At 44.5% G+C, this 19029-nt stretch overlaps 1 protein-coding gene across 4 annotated transcripts in view; it reads right to left on the bottom strand.

Annotated features, from left to right (window-relative positions):
* The window catches only part of ARID5B (AT-rich interaction domain 5B), a 106658-nt gene that overhangs the window by 3963 nt on the left and 83666 nt on the right, over positions 1 to 19029 (bottom strand). For all 4 annotated transcript variants that reach the window (XM_032191100.1, XM_032191101.1, XM_032191099.1 and 1 more), the window contains 2 exons: positions 14285 to 14382; positions 2659 to 2857 (listed from right to left, as the gene is read on the bottom strand). In XM_032191100.1, coding sequence (XP_032046991.1) covers positions 2659 to 2857; positions 14285 to 14382 — 297 coding nt within the window. The remainder of the gene's footprint in view (positions 1 to 2658; positions 2858 to 14284; positions 14383 to 19029) is intronic.

Raw genomic sequence — 19029 nt, 5'->3', positions numbered from 1 at the left:
TGGTTGGCCTATTAGTTACAGTGTCTGTTAGTCATCGTAACTTCTTCTTTTTAAACTAATAGCAGCCTTTTGCAGTCCAAATACCATCATTAGGTCCTTTACAAAGTAATATCACTAGTCTCTTGAGCTTATAAAATTACAGGAAAATACCAGACAGATGAGCAAAGCAAGGCGGAAAAAAAAGAGAGAAATCATATTTAATAACTGTACATTCTGCTCTTTGTTTCTGTTAAGCAACATTTTGATTGAAGTCTCAGCTATTGTGAGGAAATGTGCAGTCTAAGGCTAATAGCATTTTGTCTGGTATCTTGTTACACTGACAATGTCATTGTGATGGCAGGGAAACAGCGAAGAGCACAAAAGCAAATGCAACCCTCATAAATTAAAGTAATAGTATCCCCCCGCATCCTTCGTATGCTGCATGAGCTGGACATGCAATGCAGAGGAGCACACGTTGTAGCGTGGTATGCTTCTGCAGCCCACTGCTGCGGCCAGCTCCCAGCCCACGTGCAGGAACAGCTGCAGCAGTGCCTTGGCTGGGGCGATGCCCACACACCTACACGGGAGTTTGCTCCAGGCAGCGGGGCTGGACACGAGGTCCTGGGCACGGAGCCCTCCCTGGGGAGCACCACCCATGGGTGCTGCAGCCCTGTTCCCACCCCAAGGGGGATGTGCGCACCCCTGAGGGCCCCTTCCCTGCTCGGTCTTGGTGTAACCACCCATACTGTGACCTGAGTGAAGGATGAGGTCCTTAATTGCCCACCCTGATTAAACTGGGGGGCAGGATGACATCTTTCATCCCAGTCAGAGAGAAGAGATTAACTCTGCTGTGAAAGGTACCAGTCTCCAAAGGGAAACTGCCACAATTGTACATTTTCATTGTCTCGCCCAGGCTCCTTACGCTTCCGATAAGCGCGGCTTAAGAACTCTTCCTGCGATCCACACACAAAAATAACTGCAGTTTAAGCAGCAGGAAGTTTGAGATAGGGAACAACAAAAGCAAGGAAATTCAAAGTTAAGTCTGACGCTCTGTTGCTGGCTTGTTACGCCGTGCTTAGCTGCAGCAGTACCAACAGTATGTGAGGTATCTTGCTGATCCAAGACCCCGCAGTAAACAACCAGACACAAAGGAGTGACAGGGGAAGGGAGCACAAGCCTTAACTCCGCATTTCCTTGCTTTGGGCGATTTGTACTGCGACCTTCCAGTGACTTAAGGAGGCTTGTGTGCACTCTCCTCTCTAGGTTATTTTCAGTCAGGAGCAGAGGGGTTCTCCCCCAACAGGTTTCCCTGATGTACAATTACGGTGCAAGAGTAAACCAAAAAAATTTCCCATCTCTGGGGAGTGCTCTTATATTCAGTATTAAAGCTGCTGTTGATCAAGGCAATTTAAAACAAATTCTGGTTTGGATAGGAGATGACATTTGTCATCGTAAGCACAGCTTAAAGAGGTAGTGGGACATGCAAATCAGAATCATTTGTTCTTGAAACACAAATCTCAGATGCATTTGTGTTTACTGGTTCTGTGATTTTTGTTTTTAAACAACAAGGAGGATGGATGTTGGTAGCTGACTCAATACTTATTTCCAAACTGGTTTAGAAACAGGACTTATGTACCTGCCAGATGACAATGAAGGCAAAGGAGCAGCTGTAGTCTGCCAGGCACATTGTGTCTAGACATTCTTTAAATACCCAGTCCTGGCAGACTGTGACAGGAAAAGCAGAATCTTGCGCATGGGTTGTGTGCAAGGAGCTTCACTGCCACACGCACACATGGGGGCACGGAGGGCACAGGACAGAATGGCTTGGATGGGCAAAAGAAGTGCTTAAGAAACATGGCAGCAAAAAAAACCACTGGTTTTATATCACTGAACAAAATATGAAACTGCCCTTACCTGCAGACAAATGTGAATCCCACTGATCTATCTAATCATGGGCTGTGAACACAAATACTATTTTATGAGAGCTGTCCTATGGGTGCACACAATGTGGCTCTATCTGGAAACCGGGGCCTGCCCATGTGAATGAAGCAGGTGACAGCACAGGAACCTATCTCAGCTGAAAACCAGCTGCAGTATGTGAGAGAGCCATCGGTCTCAGCTAAAGCTTCCCTCAAAATCCAACCTTTGAGTCTCAAGTGAGATTCAGTATAACATAATAAAAATCCTGGGGAGTGTTATCCTTTTGGTGGACATGTACATACATCTGTAAGCACGGAAACACTGATCCAGGGGTTACCACTAGAAAAACCAGCTGTATCCAACAGTTACCACAGCATTATCAGCAGTATTAGGGTTCCTGTACCCTATACTTAGATTAGGAAATAACTGTGGTAGTTGTGTGGTTTCCTTTTGGCAGCTGCTGATCTTTTCGTGGTGACCACTGCATAATACAATGAGCAGAAATGATACTTGTTACATCCACAGCTTGGTCTTCTGCCATCGCTCTTAGGCAATAAGAAGCTAACTGGTGGCTGTTTGGAGCCCAGCGAAATCACAACACGAACAGTACCACAAAAAACGAATTTCCATTGCTGAACAAACTCAAAGGCCAACTGGTTGGAATCCTCCAGTTTAGATTACGTATTTTATCATTGTATTTTGAGTGATTAACGCTGCACATTTTTAATTGAAAAGTTGAAAAGCGGGAAAGCAACCAACCTCAGATGCATCTTGGGGTTTCTGTGCATTATCTTTTTCTTTCTTGCTCTTTTGGTTTTCATTTTTGATGCGTTTTGTTCCAGACACTTTTGTTTTCACTTCACCCTCCTGGGAACTGTTATCCTGTTTTCGAGGTTTCACTGGAGGCAGTGGCTTATCTTCCTCTCCTTTAATAAATCTTTCATACGGCAGGATTAATCTAGGGGATTAAGGAACAAATAATTGATCAGGTTTTGCCATTCTAGCAAAGAACAAAATGTATCTACTATGAGCAGTTTACTTAATAAATCTATTTTCTTCCATGGCATAAAAGCAACACTGTAAACTCTACATCTACAAATCCAAGTATGATAAATCAATTTATTTGGCAAGATTATCATGTGGCGTAAATTCCATGGAGTTGATGTGTCTCAGTTGTCAGTAAGGCTGCAGTGGTTTATGCGGCTACACCAATTTGTAAAGATGATGATATGAGCCACTATGTTTCAGACTGATTAAAAAAAAAGAAAAAAAAAAAAAGCAACCATTTGCTTTTATTTCCTCTCCCTACCCTTAAAAGCATGCAGCAAACCCCAGGAAAACACCTCCAAAGCCAGAGCCAACCTGATAACAGCTACACAGTTCCCAGGCTGGAGGTTCCCCTGAGTGCAAGGGTAAATGCCAGAAACTGGGTAGAAAACATCAGAGTGCAGAACCTGCAACGGCGGGCACAGCGTGCTCAGCACCAGCCCACCCGGACCCTTCCAAACACACCCGCAAAGTGACAGTCACCGTGGCCCCTGCCTTATCACACGAGTCTCGTCTTTTACAGGAAAGAACGACGGAGGAGAAGAGTTAAAAGTGAAGGAATTTTGAGCCATGGAACTTGCTTCCACAAAGCATACCAAATCGCTTTAAAAAAGAAAGAAACACAAACAGAAAAAATATCCTCCCCCAAAAGCATCAAACACTTTGAGTTTTAATCTATCTGTTTTCCCTTTGCAATTCTTGATCTGAAAGGAAAAATAACTGATATAATTAAAAGGGATGGATTGCATTACAATCTCAGTTTCAACTTCAGTGATTAAAGTTTTTATAATGCATTTGGTATGATTAATGACTCACTGTGGGATTAATACAAGACTGAGACTTTAAAAATATGAACTTTAATACAGCAAACATAATTTGTTTAAAAAAAAAAAAGACAAGTTGACTCTATGAAGAAAATGTACTTTGCTTATAAACAACATAAATCTGTTCAAATACCAGGAATCCGTAATTATCTTTAATCTAAGACTCCAAGGCAGAAACCTCTTTGGTTCAGATATTCGTTTGTTATCCTAGAATCAGTTCCTAAGCATGCAATTTTGATTTACATACTTAGATGTTCAAACACAGTTTGGGCTTAAGAGAGCAGAAATTAGATTGCTCGTGATCATAATATTTTACATTTTAATAAAATACAACATAAATTATGTTAAAATATAAACCTAATTTATGCTATATTAGAAACAAAATTCATTAACTGAGCATGCTCTGACATGGTATGTGCAAAGAGGCGTGAATAATACTTTCTAGCCCTGAATTTGGCAGGGCTCCAGTAATGAAGCTAAGCAGAGCCCACAGGGAATATTCATCTTCAGATCCCATTACAAACTGAGTTTAAACATGTTACAGCTGCTAAAACTGGAAACTGCTCCCTCTATGCAAACTTAGCAAAATAATATGTAGTTGCCAAATACCTGCTTCCCACTGTAATATTACAGTTAATGTTTATATAATAAAAAGCATAACTAAGCAGAATCAGAAAAAAATAATCTTGTTCATACTTGAGGCTGCTAAATTTCACTCTCAGAGCACAAATATTCGTCAAAGCACCGGATCCCTCCCCGCGCTGCACACAGCGCTCCGGACCTCGCTGGAGGCGAGGCCGGGTTTCACACCAGGCTACCTCGACGTCGCCCTGCCACGTGTGAAATCTTTAAAACCTCTTTTAATAAAAGCACGTTTTACGACAATCCGTGCTCGCGCTGCGAGGGGACTGTTTGACTCTGTTTTGTTTCCATGGGAACCCACTGCCCGTTGCGAATGCCCGTGTCCCGTCAGCAGGCCAGGAGGCCGCCCCGGCCTATGGCCCATGGCCCACGGCCCCCAGCCCATGGCCCACGGCCCCCAGCCCACGGCCCACGGCCCCCTGGTGTCCCTTGCCATGGGGAGGCCGCATGCTGAGCCCCACGGCCGTGGCGATGGGCAGCAGGCGGCTGGCGGGCCTCCTGCCCAGCCTCGCCTCACGGGGTGCCGCGGCACGGCGGCTCCTCCTCCTTGTGGTGCACCTCACCAGGACTCATTAGCTTCGGCGCTAATTAGCGACCGTGCCTGAAATTTCCTTTTCTGATCCGAAGGGTTCACGTGGGAGTACAACATTTTCATTTTAGCTCTTTTTCACTGAGCTCAGCAGTTGGCAGTACGACAGCAGTAAAAATACATTTCACATCGCCGGTCAAAGGCCTGGAGCCAGCAGCAGGAAATCTGGAATTAAATGTTTCTTGTATCTGGAAGGAGGCATGACTAAGGTAAAACTGAATCAAAACACAAGGATGGCTTGTTCTAGGAGGCTCCCTCCTCGCTTCCAGCGAGGCCAGAGACCGTTTTGGGGGGCTGCTGGGGGCGGCGGGGGAATCCCGGCGAGAAGATGTGCACGAAGCCAACCACACCAGCAACTGCTGCTGCGCGTCGAGACTTCCGCTGGTTACGATTTTCACTGAATGTTTTTTCGGTTATCCTGTCACGGTACAACACAATTACCCACAGGATATGATCTTATCATTTGATTATTAGAAGTTTTTATAGCACCAGGGTAATAAAGCTAACGCAGCTCTCGGAACAGTTAAGGCCCCGGCTCGCATGCCATTACCGCTCGCTGCGCAGCCAAGTTAAGGTCAATATTGCCCAACGCAGGAAGAATGCGATTCGCTATTATCCAAATAGTTTAGCAGAATGTGACATGTCTGAAACGAACACAGGGGTTTTGTCAAATATGTGCAGCGCAGGTAAGATTTAATCAATCTTTGCGCAAGGAAGGGCAGAGGCGGCGCTCACCGCCGTGTGCCCCGGCGCCTCGGACGTGCCCCGCTCGGCACAACGCCCTCAGCCGCCTCCCGGGGGGCATCAAAGTGCCCGTGAGGAAGGAAAAGGGGGGGGTGTGCAGTATTTTGTGGGCTGAGGAATATTTACTTGTAAAGCCTGCGAGGAGACCAAATAAAAGGGTCTTTATCATGATCAAGATTCCAATATTAAGATTAATAAAATGTATTATTTATAAGTCAATTAACATAAATAGAATATGTAAGCACTAGTGTATTAAAAAATCTTTCCACAGGCAGCAGATTTTTAGCAGCATGAGTTTTTTTTTTTTTTTTTTTCCTGGAATAATACAAGAATAACATTTTCCAGCCAAGAGCAGAAACAGTAGGGGAGTCTTTGCTATCACAGAGCTTCTTATTAAATTCAGTCACTGTGAAAAGCGAGTCCTTTTTTTTTTTTTTTTTTTTAAATAAAGACAACTTAAAATCAATACAAGTTAGATTAACAAATCAGTACTATACTAATCCTGATTTATTACAATCGGCAATATTAAGTTTAATCACGTATAAACTGCTACTCAAAAAAAGATTTTGCTTTACTAAGTCCTGAATTAAATAATGGTGCAGAGTGTACTCAGTTTTTAGATCTGCATCATCTGATATTATGAAAAATTCAATGTACTTCTCTGCAGCAGATGTCAGAGGTCAGCAAATCTATTACAGTAATGTAAGTAATCTGGCTTTCTGCCAACCTTTTTTTAAAAAACACTGAAGCAGATAATTTTATATTTACAAATTCTAAAATCCTCCAGGGACTGAATCTCTTTCCCAACAAAAAGCAGAAACTTCACATTAGAGAAATGTATTTCACAGTATATCAAACATGTCTTCATCATTAGCATTTCATAAAAAGAAAAAAAAAAAAAAGCCCTTAATCCTTATTAGTCAACATTTTTTTTCCCAGCTATAGAAATAACAATACAAAGTCTAATCTGAGCCAGTAAGCACTGCATTTTCATGTATTGATTATGCAGAACGAATGACTTTTTTGGCCCAACTCTGCTTCACAGGACACATGAGAGCACATCTATTTATAGACATGACAAAAAAAAAAAAAGTAGTTACAATAATGCAAAGGATCTGACCAACCCAGAAAGAGGAAGGAAATTAAATGTTAAGGCTGCCAGTTTCCTCTCTAATTCTCCCCACTGTGTGTGGATATTGCGGGGCGCTCGGGCCAGGGAGGAACCATATGCCCAGGACACAGCACTCTCTCCATGGGCTGCGCAGGGGGAAGGAGGGCAGGAGGCAGTTCAACACAACCCCTCCAGTATTTTTATACTGTTTGTTTCAGTGGTTATTTTTGCTTGCTTTCTGGCAGAATAAAATATTCCGGCATGTCTCCCATTGACATCATCTTGCTTTCTCAAGGGCTCCAAGCCCAACACAAAACAGTGCGCAAGGGAGCCTCTCAGCCACAAGAATAATCTTGGAAGGACGTAAAATACCAAAGCCCATTACTCGGGAGACGCTGCCCCGTTTCCATTCTTGGCAAGAAGGTTAAGGAAGCTGTTTGCAATGGGAATGGAAAAAGACTTAAATCTGCTCCACCAAATGAATACAGCCACCAGTTAACCCGTGGAACTCACTGCCAGTGGGTATCTCAGGGCCAAGGGATTAGCGAGATTACGCAGGGATTAGATGCTAATGCAAACGATGAGAACACTAAATGCTTAGAGTTTCAGGAACACTCAGAAGGGCCAGGCAACAAATCACCTTGCTGGTAGGAGTTCAGAAAACACCTCCCTCCTGGGCACGTTATGCCACTGCGGGTCTTGCTCCTTCCTTCCTTCCTCTGAAGGCATTGCTGGAGCCGGCCCAGTTTGATCGGGAACCGTCTGTCAGGTCCTCGAGAGCAGCGGGGCAGAGCTGCCGGCAGCCGGGGGTCTGAAAACAGCCCTGGACAAGGGGCCACCGAGCCGAGGTGGCTCCAGGGAGAACCCCACACTGCCCCCGAAGCAGGGTGGTCCCAATTAGTAACCTCAGTTGCAAAAGCCCCATTCTCTCCCCCTAGAAACTTGGTGGCAAAATATTCAGTTGTTTGAAGGGACCAGCAGGAATGCCCTAGCTCTGATCCCAAGAGAAGGCTTATCTTTTTTGCAGCGATGCTCTTTAAAAGGGACAAATCTTGGGGCAATGCTGTCGGTGCAAGCATAAGAAACAAGTCACCTTCAACAGCAATCAGCTGGTGGGCATGGACGGGGGCGTCAGGCAGCTCTCCTGGGCACCAGCGACCAATTCCCCGCAGAGAAGAGGGGGGGGGAATAACCCAAGCTCTAAGATCTCAGCCTATTTTCTGAACTGGGAATATAAAACACAATGAGGAAATCAAGCAGTGTGTTCCTCCAGCCTGATTTCCCCGTGCTGCATTGTACAATCCAGGGTTACGAAAGCACGCCTTGCATGCTTTTGTGCAGAATATAATAGCAATAGGATTATTTGCATTTGTCTGAAGTACAAAACTGGCATGTATTTTATCAGCAAAGGCAAAATATGTCTGAGTTCAATTTTGTTCCCAAAGAACTTTCCTTCCTTAAAGAAATGGCTCTTTCATCCTTTCATCAACAACTTTCCTCACAGCCCACTGGGAGTGCTGGTGGGTAATGAGAATGGCTCGCTGCTGAAAGGTGGGAACTGCATTGCTGTAAGAGAATTCAAAGACACTTTGTTTTAAGTAAACTGGAAATTAGTGACATTACAAACACAGCTGTTGATCTAGCTGCACAGCCAGGTGATGGAAGCTCAGACACTCTCCATCTTATGGCTCAGCAGGGGGAAATGAACAACCATCCCAGATTTACTGCGTGGGAAAGATGCAAAGCAAGGGTGATGGGGACCGAGAAGCTTCCCCAAGTCACCTACCAAAATCACGACAAGCCTCTGTTTTAGCCCCAGTCACCATCTTCCATCTACAGGCAGTCATGCATTTTGCCCAATAGTGCAAAATGGTCTGCACAGACTGTGCAACACCCAGCCCTGTGCTCAAGACAAGCTTACAGATGTCATTTTGCACTGCTGGCAGAGTACAGGTCTCCCCGAGGGAAATCCTGCTGACCTGGCCTGGGAGCTCAGACCCACATCTCCACAGCACAAAGCTGGGCTAACCACTGCAGCCCCTGCCATGTTAGCGATGCCCTGCAGTAAAATACAAGGCGGAGATTCCCAGCAGACTTGACGGATGTGAGAGGGGACAACTTACTCCTCAGCCCTGGTGCTGCTCCTGCAGAGGAGAGCAGCACATCTCCCATTGCACAGCACCCACCCCGGGGCCCTGGGTAGCACGCTGCATGCCCCAGTCCTGCCGGGACAAAAATCCTGGGTGGAAAGAAGATTGGGAAACAACTTTGACACGGGAGAGAGCCCATCGGTGTGCGGTCACTGGAAGGGAACGCCGGGTCGCCCAGCGTGCTCACCCAGTGACTCCAGTGCTGGCCCAGTAAGTCTCCTGGGCTGTAAACCCAGTCCTGACCAAATTCTAAAAAAAACAGCGTGCTCTCAGATGTTTCGAATGGACAGTTAAGGATCTGTTTTAATGGTAAACAATTACATTCCTCTGTCATCTGATACTTTTTAAATTTTGGGGAGGGGGGAAGCTTTCTGAATTTTCAATAGTTCCTTTGTTACAGCATCTGTTACTCACATAATTGAAAAGATGTTTGTTCAGTGGTATGCTTGAGAGTACAGTTATTTAATCTTAATGATAAAGCCCTGAGGGCAGAAAATCATAAGTAGAAACCTCTTGTTATTTATCAAAAAAAAAAAAAAAAGGAAAAGGAAAAGAAGGAAAAGAGGACAGACACCTCATCTATCTTCAGGCTTAAATTCATGCTTGATGGAAAACTATTGAGACAATTTGAAACTTGCAAAGTTTTCTGGGAGTCGGTGACTAGCTGAAGTGGGGGGGTGGGAGGAAAGTGGGGTGAAGACAAAAATAAAACAATCAAGTTAGTATGACATGAAAAAACTACTGGTTGGCAAAATTTTTTGGGACAAACAAAGAGCTAGCTGTAGTTTACAGGATGACATAACACTTGATTAATTTTTGCCTGAGGATGTTTTCACACTTAACATTGTAAACCAAAACCTTCTATTAATTATAATGTGTATTAAAAGACAACCATACGCATTTGCATGTATATGTTATAACAGAATCTTGTTTTTTCTCCCCTCTAAAAGGCTGGCTGCTATTTCCTACAACACCCCACCAAAATGCTTACACTCCACCAAAGTTATCCAAACACTTTAACAAAACCAAGCAGCATTTGTGTGGAACGCAGGACTCTCCTGCATATTGAATTACTTCACAATATCCTTAGGGTAGAGAAGCTTTACGGTTGTTACAAGGAAACCGTGTCAGGGACTGACTTTGACCTGCCTTGTGTTTCTGATAACGTGTAATATTTATGTGAGCGCTTACGACAGAAAAATGGCAGAAGGGGCTCTGAGCTGCACAGGACACCCTACCTGCTCGCTTCCAAGCCCTGGGAGCGCATGGCCCCTTCCAGGGCGACACATCTGCCCGCTGGGTGGCTGTGGGGCAGCACCACACGCCGCAGCACACCCCGTATCCCCTGCCCTGGCCGGGTCGCCTGGGGCTGCCGAGCGAGCGGGGCTTGCTTCGGAGGAAGCAGAGATGAACCGCGGCCAGGCTTTGAGGCAGGAAAGGCCCCAGCAGGCCACTGCTCACATTTTTGTTTTGTTCAGTGAGCTTTATTTGGAACTTCTTACACCTTGCGAAATAGGAAGTCGGTGGTGGATTTTTGTTGTTGTTGTTGGTTTTTTTTTTGGGGGGTGGAGGTGTGATATTTATGAAAAATCCCTAACGCCAACGTCACCAGCATCGCAGAAACACAGCCTATCGTTCACGCAGGGTAGGTAAAGCTGCTGATCATGTGTTTTGTGTAAAAGCGAAAGAAACCTCAACCCCTGCATGTGAAAACCACATCTGCATTATTAGGGGAAGGCGGCGGGGAGAAGGGTGCTTCGCAGAAAAGGAGCCGTTTCTGAGGGTTTCCTGACAACCCCGAGATGCGGGGCACTGACAAGGACCTCGCCGCTTCCCAGGAAAGGCTCGGCCCGAACCAGCCAACACGGCCGCTCACGCCCCACAGCAGCACGACTGGGCAAGGTGACTGCACGGAGAGGAGCACAAACAAAGAAAGTTAACGACCAAAACAACAACAACGCACAAGCTCCGTACGCTCTGAATCATGTAGAGAGCAACAGCCCCGCGATGGGGAAACATTAATGCTTTTTATATTGGTAATCATCTGTAACACGAGCAATTAAGTACAGTACTAATGGACTATAGCCAAGAGCCTGGTACTAATATTAAAAACTGACAGAGATGAATAGGTTTGGAAGGGAAACTAGGCTGACAAAGACATTTTTATGAAGTGCTTGGGCCTATGTGAAATAACCCAATCGGAGGCAGGTTCAGACCAGCCATGCCTACAGTGACAATAACGCATTCATTGGCACTATGTGATTCCTGCTATGCTTTAAATAAAAACACCCATTGCCTCCACTCAGCAACCTGCACTTTCATTATTATACTCATTAATAAAACAAAAGTTGTCTAACTAATACACAAACAACACTTACTGAAAAACTGGCAACCTCGCCTTGTTTTAAAATGAAACCACTTACTGGAAACCCAAACTGTACTTCATGAGATGAATCAGCTGACAGCGCACACAAAATCTTCCTTTCCCCTTCAGGAGAGAAACAAAGCCGTCGCCTCGCTGACCCCGGCGCTCTGCCCACCTGCAGCACCCAGCCTCTCCTCCCCGCCTGGGTGCTGGAGGGGGAGCAGAGCAGCCCCTACAGATCTGGCCGTGCCCTGCCTCCTCTGCTTCTGGCTCTGCTTTAGTGTTTGCCAGCTTGGTACCGGGGGGTTGCAGCCATATCCTGCCTTTTTAGAAGTTCAGAGCGGCAGAGGGCACGTGCCATTTCGCTCCGCAGCACCCTAACGATGTCACTGAAAGGTCGTGCCAGCCAAACAGCCGTGGTGTGCTCGAGCCAGTGTCAACAGCTGGTAGCTTCTCCGTCGTGTTGGAAAGAAGCTAGTTATCTCAACACGGCTGCCCCTGACAGCTAGTTGTAGAGACAAATGGCAAGGCTAAGCCAAACAGCAGCGGTACCGGTGACGCCAGGGAACCTCGTGTTCTGCCTCCAGTAAGCAAGGAAAGGCCCGTGGGATTCAGAAAGGAAAAACCATGAGGTTTATTCAGCATTTACTTCCCAGCTTAATTCAATTTCCAGTTTAGCTTTACAGCTCACCTTCAAGTTAGAAAATGTACGTGTGTCCTGAATCATGAATGTGTATTCCTGTGCTGCAGTTCTAGTTTTAGATTAAATGTCATCTGAGCACTTCGGCTATAAATGAACATTACATTTACAGGTGCTGTAGTTAGAATTACCAGCTGAAACAAACCATGACAATTTAATTTACTTTTTTCCAAGTCTGAGGCTTAATACAGCTTTCCCATGGTGGAAAAAACTGTCTAACGCTAGAAATCTAGAAATTGGACCAGTCACCGAGTTTTTTCTTTCTATACATGTTTTCGTTTTTCAGACCAGATTTGGTAAAGCATATTTTAGGTTAGCTCAGGGCTGATGTAAAAAATCCCACAAGACTTTTTCTCCAAACGCCGTCTTCTGACAGCCTGCCAGAAAGACCTGAAAAATAGGTCCTGCCTTGTATCAGACCGAACCCAGAATTACACAGTGGCTCTGGAACCCAATGGCTCACATTTGAGCTCTTTGGTGTCTTAAGACCCATTCTAACCATCAACTGTAGTTGGACTATAGTTGTGTCCTCACTCAGACTGGCTTGGAGCAAGCAGAATTGGTTTTGGGTCGCTGGGAAAGGCTGCTGAATTCTCAAGGCATGGTGAGTCTGCTGAGCTTTTCCAGTGAGTGTAATGGACTTCGTAGTACAGCCCTAAGTAACCAAGTCACATGGAGGAGTCTCTGTGCATCAAAGAAGAATGCAATTCCAGGGTTTCGCATGTAAAATAATAAACCACTAGCATGAAAGCAGAAGAAAGAGAGAAGGGTTCATGGAGTATTTGTGAACGGCTCATTTAGTTTTCCACCGCTACAAGAGAGTTGCTCTCTCAGTGAATCTCAGATTTCATCACAGAGCCCGAGTCGCGACCCAAACCCGCAGAGCCCCAACTCTTGCCTGTGCCTGGGTCTCCTCTGAGAAGTAAACAGGATTTTGCACAGCACGTCTGGCGAGGGAAGACCCAGACTACCAGCTTCAAACCAATCAGCTGGCTTGGGTGCAGGAGAAAGCCTTGAGCCTACCGGGGCTGTAATAACGGAGGGGAAGAGCCGAATACCCACAATCTGATGAGTCAATTACAGCAATCTGTACCATTTGTCAGCGATGCAACGGCAGGGAAAACCCCGTCTGACGTGTACAGCAACGTGCACAATTTGCTCTGCTGCTTGGCTCGGTCTCTGAAAAGCTTCTAACTCTAACTGTTTTGGTGCGTTCGATGCAATTTCTTCGTTCACCCAAGCCCTTGTGGTGGAGATGCCTCCTGTAAATGAGGGTTGTTAACCTCCCCTCCACAACGAGGGCAGTGTCTCCCTCGGAGTGGCCAACATGTAAGGCACAAAAACAGGGTAAAAAACTGCCCAACGCGCACAGCTCTGCTGTGCCACCTTCTGCACAGGCAAGTACAACCTCTTCCCGAGCTCAGTACAGTAACTTGCTTATGCCCAGAAACAAGAAATTGGACTTTCCTTATCTGAGCCTGAAATTGCAGAGCTTATATTAACATTTGCTTGTCTTACAAAAAAAATAAAAAAAAAAAAGAGAGAGAAAAAAAAAGAGAGTTGTTTCTAAAAACCAAAGCAAACCAAAACAACATTCCAGCTCCAGTATTTTATTCACTGTGTGTTGGCTTCACAAGCCCTGGAAGTTATTATCTACATGCGAAGAATAAGAAATCAACAGTTCTGACCAGCAACAATGGCTGCAGAGAAAGAGTGCTTGGCAGCAGCTTGCAGGCAGGGAGGAGGGAAGGAATGCAGTGAAGAAGAGGAATGCAATGCTCTGCATGACCTACAACACTAACAGCACCCTGCATTGTGGGCCGCCCCGTTATTTTGATCACAACCACAATTTGCTTAATTGGTATTCCTAAAAAACGACAAAAGACAAGTGTTTGCATCAATTAGCTGTCATTCCTCATTTTTCCTTGAGTATGCTTTGCTCTATTTTTTGGCTTCTTTACTGAGAAAACTGTTGTAAAAATTAAGATATGTACCAAAGAAAAATCAGATTCTTGTTTTATTTGTTTAGTCACCGAAGACACACACTCTGGTTTAAATTACAATGGATTATCTGACTAAACTGTTGGGGGAATATTTACTATATCTTTAAGAATCCTCTCTCTCTCTTTCTCCAATTCTTTATAAAAGGCTTTGAAGGCTCTCCAAATTAATTTTTTCATTATTAAACAAGCATTTCAGATTTGTTATCTTACCTTTCATAATGTCTGCGAGTACATGTAGCAGCACTTGTGCTTCCAGGGTTACCACCTAATTCATCATAAATATGTTTCCATTGTCGACGGGCTGTTATCTGTAAAAATGGCAATGGAAAATTTAATCTTGCATCTTTACAGATTCTACAGCGTTTGAGTTCACAACAACAAATGCATGTGTGACACTTCCAGAACAGCATGTACTACAAGCACTATAAAAGCCCCTACAGAATATATAGAGCGCGCAGAGCTTTGGGTGTCGTTTTTTTTTTTTTTTTTGTAAGTTAACACTATGCCTATTTTCTCTCTCTCTAAAATGGAGTGATCTGACTGATTCATTATCAAGTCACAAGCAATCCGGTCTCACAAAAGAGAATCTCAATCAATACAGGGTCATTAACCATCAGAAGTTTTGCAGACAAATCCCACGGTGAATTATGAAAATGAAGCTAGAACCATACTCAGCACAAATAATGATTACGTAGTTATTTTAACTAAATTAGAGAAAATAAATCTGCTGCAAAACCCAAATCCACCACAGAATTCTATAAATCCATAAAAGCATAGTCTGTAACTCTATATGTTACAAGCTGTTTATTTTTATCCATTTATGTCAGTAAAATATATAGATCAAATAGTAATGAAATCTTAACATACTCCAATGTTAATATTTGAGCTATGTACTTTATTGGACCACGCTGATGAAAATAAACATCTTGTAACATATTGAGTTGCATACCACGGCTCTGTTTTTTTGTACAGAAATTAGGATTATACAGAATAACAGATGGAAGACCTGGCAAAAGAATTGTTTCTGAATACCACTTCATTATTTTATATATTCCGCTATATTTAAAACAGGAAGAAAAACAGGAATAGGACAAGCACAACAGATCACCCTCCTTTGCCTGCAGCTCATAAAGAAGGCCAGTGGAAAATTGTGGGGGCAATTTGGGGAGAATTTTGTAATTTTCTGTGGAATGCTGTGGATTTTAATATATTCAGCCCCGGAGGCTTCTTTGGAGTTACCCACAGAGCAGTCAATGGCGTTTACTGAGGAGCTAAAGGCAGCAATCAGAAGAAAACAAATATTACAACTTGCAATCTGAGGCCTGTAATTTTAATCTAAACAAGGGGAGATAGCTACCGTCATTAAACAGTACTGGGCAAGAGGTGTTCCTGTTTTGCTCTATAAAAAAGGAACATCCTTGCTTTGCAGAAATCATTCTCTGAAGCCAAAAGGATGGCTGGAGACTTAACACTTGATAACGTTACAATTCCAAGCTCGTTGTTTGCACAGATTTCCTCGGAAAACATCAGCACCTCCTCCAACTCACTACTAGTACCTTTTTTTGGACTTCTAAATAGTTGGAAGAAAGGGAGTATTTTATCTTAAAGCTCATTCAAGGCAAAATGGGCTGACTGTATTCAACTGTTTCATCTTCTGTCTTCTGTAACAAACCCAAAGAACATGAGTGCAAGAGAAAGACTGCGATTCAAGGCTAAACTCTCTCCACAAATTAATTATTTAAATAAAAGCTAAACACTCATCTGAGGAAAAGGCTCACTTGAAGTCTCAGTTCTCTCCCTTAAGTTCTTACGCTGCCTCTTCCCCAGGCTACCCACACTTTGGTCTGTTGCTTTTCCTACAGGGGTGGAAGAACTGGAGTGCTAATGAGCCATAAGGAACACTGCCTCCTGGGAATATGAACGGATGCTCCTTCTGCAACCTGAAAGGTCAAAAAAGCATTGGACCAAGCCCCCTGCTGCGGAGGAATGCCTGGATGGAAAGCTAGCTCTGGTCCTGCCTCCCACACCTTTGTCACGGCTCCTTGGGACAGGCAGAGGGACAAGGCATGGCCAGGAAGCCCTCACCTCTCCCTAGTTCCTCAAAATCACGGATCCTCTGTGGACTGTTGCAAGGGGCTTTCTATTAAATGCAATCTGGCAGCCTCACAAGCTAAAGGAACAAAGATGCTCAAAGCCAAGCTGGGGCTGTGCTCTGACCCCTGGTAAGCACAGCCTGGCTGGCTGGCAAAGCTTTGTCCAGGACTCACCTGTGGCTGGGTACAGTGATGCTGTGCAGAAGATACAAATTCAAGCAAAGGATTCGTCCACAAGAGGACTACTGCGAGCCCCCTTTTTAAATGCACCCATGGTACTAAGAAGCACAGCAGACATTTTCAACAGGAGCGTGGTAACCTTAGAGCCCAACTCCCATCAACTGTGAGCTGAACCCAGAGTCAACGCTCAAGCTGGAACAACACTAAACACACCCATCTTTAAGGTGAAAGGGGAATCCCTCTGAAATCACTGGACCTTTTTTTGGTGTCTATCTCCTCTAGGCTGTTTGGAATAACACTATTTACATAAATATTTGCCCAGCTTTATCCAATTCTACCTCTGCAGTGGATCAGAACTCCCTGGCAATTAGCAGTTGTGCCCTCCCACGTTTCAAGTTGACATTCCCTGAAACAATTGTTATTCTAACAAAGCCTAGGGTTGAGTTTTCCCCTGCTCTGGAAAGTTTAGGTTTTATGCTTAATAAACTTCAAAGGACTAACGTAAGTGATAAATTACAGCCTTAAACAATCTGAGCAAAACGCTGCACTGTGGAAACCTCTCAATTGTCACGTAGGGCAGCACTATTAAGCTGGATGCTCATGGTGGCAACATCCAAATTAAGGACTGCTTTCTGTCCTCACTGAAGTCACTCCCAGCCACCTTCAGTGACCATGGACTTCTCGAGGGGCCAGGAAAGGGCACTGCTTGGCAATGCTTTGCTTATGGTTATTGTTTGTACCAAGACGCCTGCCTTGGCTGCTTTGTGCTTGGTGCACAGGGGTCTTCCACTCGGGATGGGCTCAGGTGTGATCCTGGTAAGTAACATGCCCACGGCTGGGGCCCGTGAGAAGCAGAACGGCAGGTAACAGAAGGTGCAAAAATGTTCAAATGTTTTAGCTGGCTGAGCAGGGAATTTCCTGTAAACATTCAGAGGTGTCATTTTTTTTTCAAGGGCATAGAGCTACAGTGGAGTAAGACAGCTAAGACGCTGCAAAAGCTGTAACAAGTACTTCCTAAGCACTTTCACTTCACACTTTTGGTAAATTCAGCTTCAGTTTCCTGACTTCAGTTGGCCTGCTGTAGTAGACAACATGCAGAGGACGAAGTTCCTTAGCTGCTTTAACTCTCCAATTTGTTTTTCTCTACACCCACCACCCCTCATGTGCCTGGCACACTTCTACAGGTGCAGGCTCACCAATTAATCAAGACAATTGCACAGCCCAGTCTCATCTCTGAGAGCTTTTCCATTCTGATGCTGGCTTTAGATTTAAAGTGGTCTTCGGGTTTGCAGACCTCTCCCACAATTTGCTCCAGACTGCAGGTCCACAGTCCTAGACCTGGGCCCACTGGGAGCCAGGAGCTTTGAAAATCTCCGTGCTGCATTTATCCAGAGAATTTAGAGTTAAATGAGAGACTGCTCTGCCCAGCGACCTGACAGCAGATTCTGATCTCGTTCCTATAAGCACAGTATTAGGCAGTAACGGGTACTCAAAAGCAACCAAATAAAAACAATGATGTTATCTATTAAAGTAGAGGACTGTTTATACAAATGCTTTTAATGGCATCTTCTGCTTTGAGAAATTTAAGGTCTTCTGTGCTGCCAAGCCCAGCTCCCAGCTCTCTTCCTCATGAAAAGGCTTCTTGCTTGTTTCCTGCTGTAAATCTAATGGGGGATTTTCTGGTCATGGTATGTGATGTACATAAGGCTCTTCAGAACCGAGCTCTGGCTACTAGCTCTGTATGAGACAAACACAGGTAGCTTTGCATTCCGCGGAGATCTCAGCTCCCGCAGGCCTGCCCAGACACAGAACTTTTGTATGCGTCAATCATTAATTTCTAAAAACCAAAGCACTTTATTGTTGCTTCCAGGAGGCAGCAGCTAAATGGGATCCTACTGACCTTCAGCGAAACTTAAGCTGCTGCATGGTGAAGGTTAAGCCCCACCTGTTTTTCTTTTTACCCTTTATCTTTGTAAGACATCTGCAGGTAGAGTCCATACAGCACCACACAGTTTTCTACAATGATGCCAAGGCATTCCTCCTGTGTTGGCTCAGAGGGAGAGATGCCACTTCATGATTTGCCAAAGACAGCTCTTAAATAATTCCTGGAAGTTTCCCATCTGTGAACATCTGCATCTTTTACTCACTTGACTTAAGGTGACTGACAAAATTCCAGGCCACGGTTGTTAAATGTCACTGCAGCTGAGCCCCCTGGAATGTGACATTTCATCCAAGGATTTGGGGACATTTTAAATCATTCATACTGTGAAGGTCTGCTATACAGAGTGCTTTCCAATGCACTCTCCTATTACTAGCAGTAAAGATGCTTATTTCGTCTATCTTCGTTTAAGAGAAATGTGATCCCACCAATTCAAAATAGGCAGCTTCATCTGTTAAGGAGTTAGACCAATTTGTATGGGTTCCTATTTTTATTAAGACTGTATTGCATCCAACAAGAACTACATGGGAGTGTGGCATTACACAGTTATGGATAACAACTAAGAATTAGTAATCAAACAGATAAGAGATGAGAAATGACTCTCACAAGCAGCGTAACTGGAGAGTCCTTAAATAAAAACATGACACACAATGATGACTTGACACTACTAAATATCCTGTTCTGTACAGGTAATAGGCTCTGCCAAACCTCACTGGATGCATTCCAGTACCTGGTACGTGACA

Source organism: Aythya fuligula, chromosome 7 (assembly GCF_009819795.1).
Source record: "Aythya fuligula isolate bAytFul2 chromosome 7, bAytFul2.pri, whole genome shotgun sequence".
Taxonomy (NCBI): Eukaryota; Metazoa; Chordata; class Aves; order Anseriformes; family Anatidae; genus Aythya; species Aythya fuligula.
Note: the sequence above shows the minus strand (reverse complement) of the source record. Positions and strands in the feature narration are given on the sequence as shown.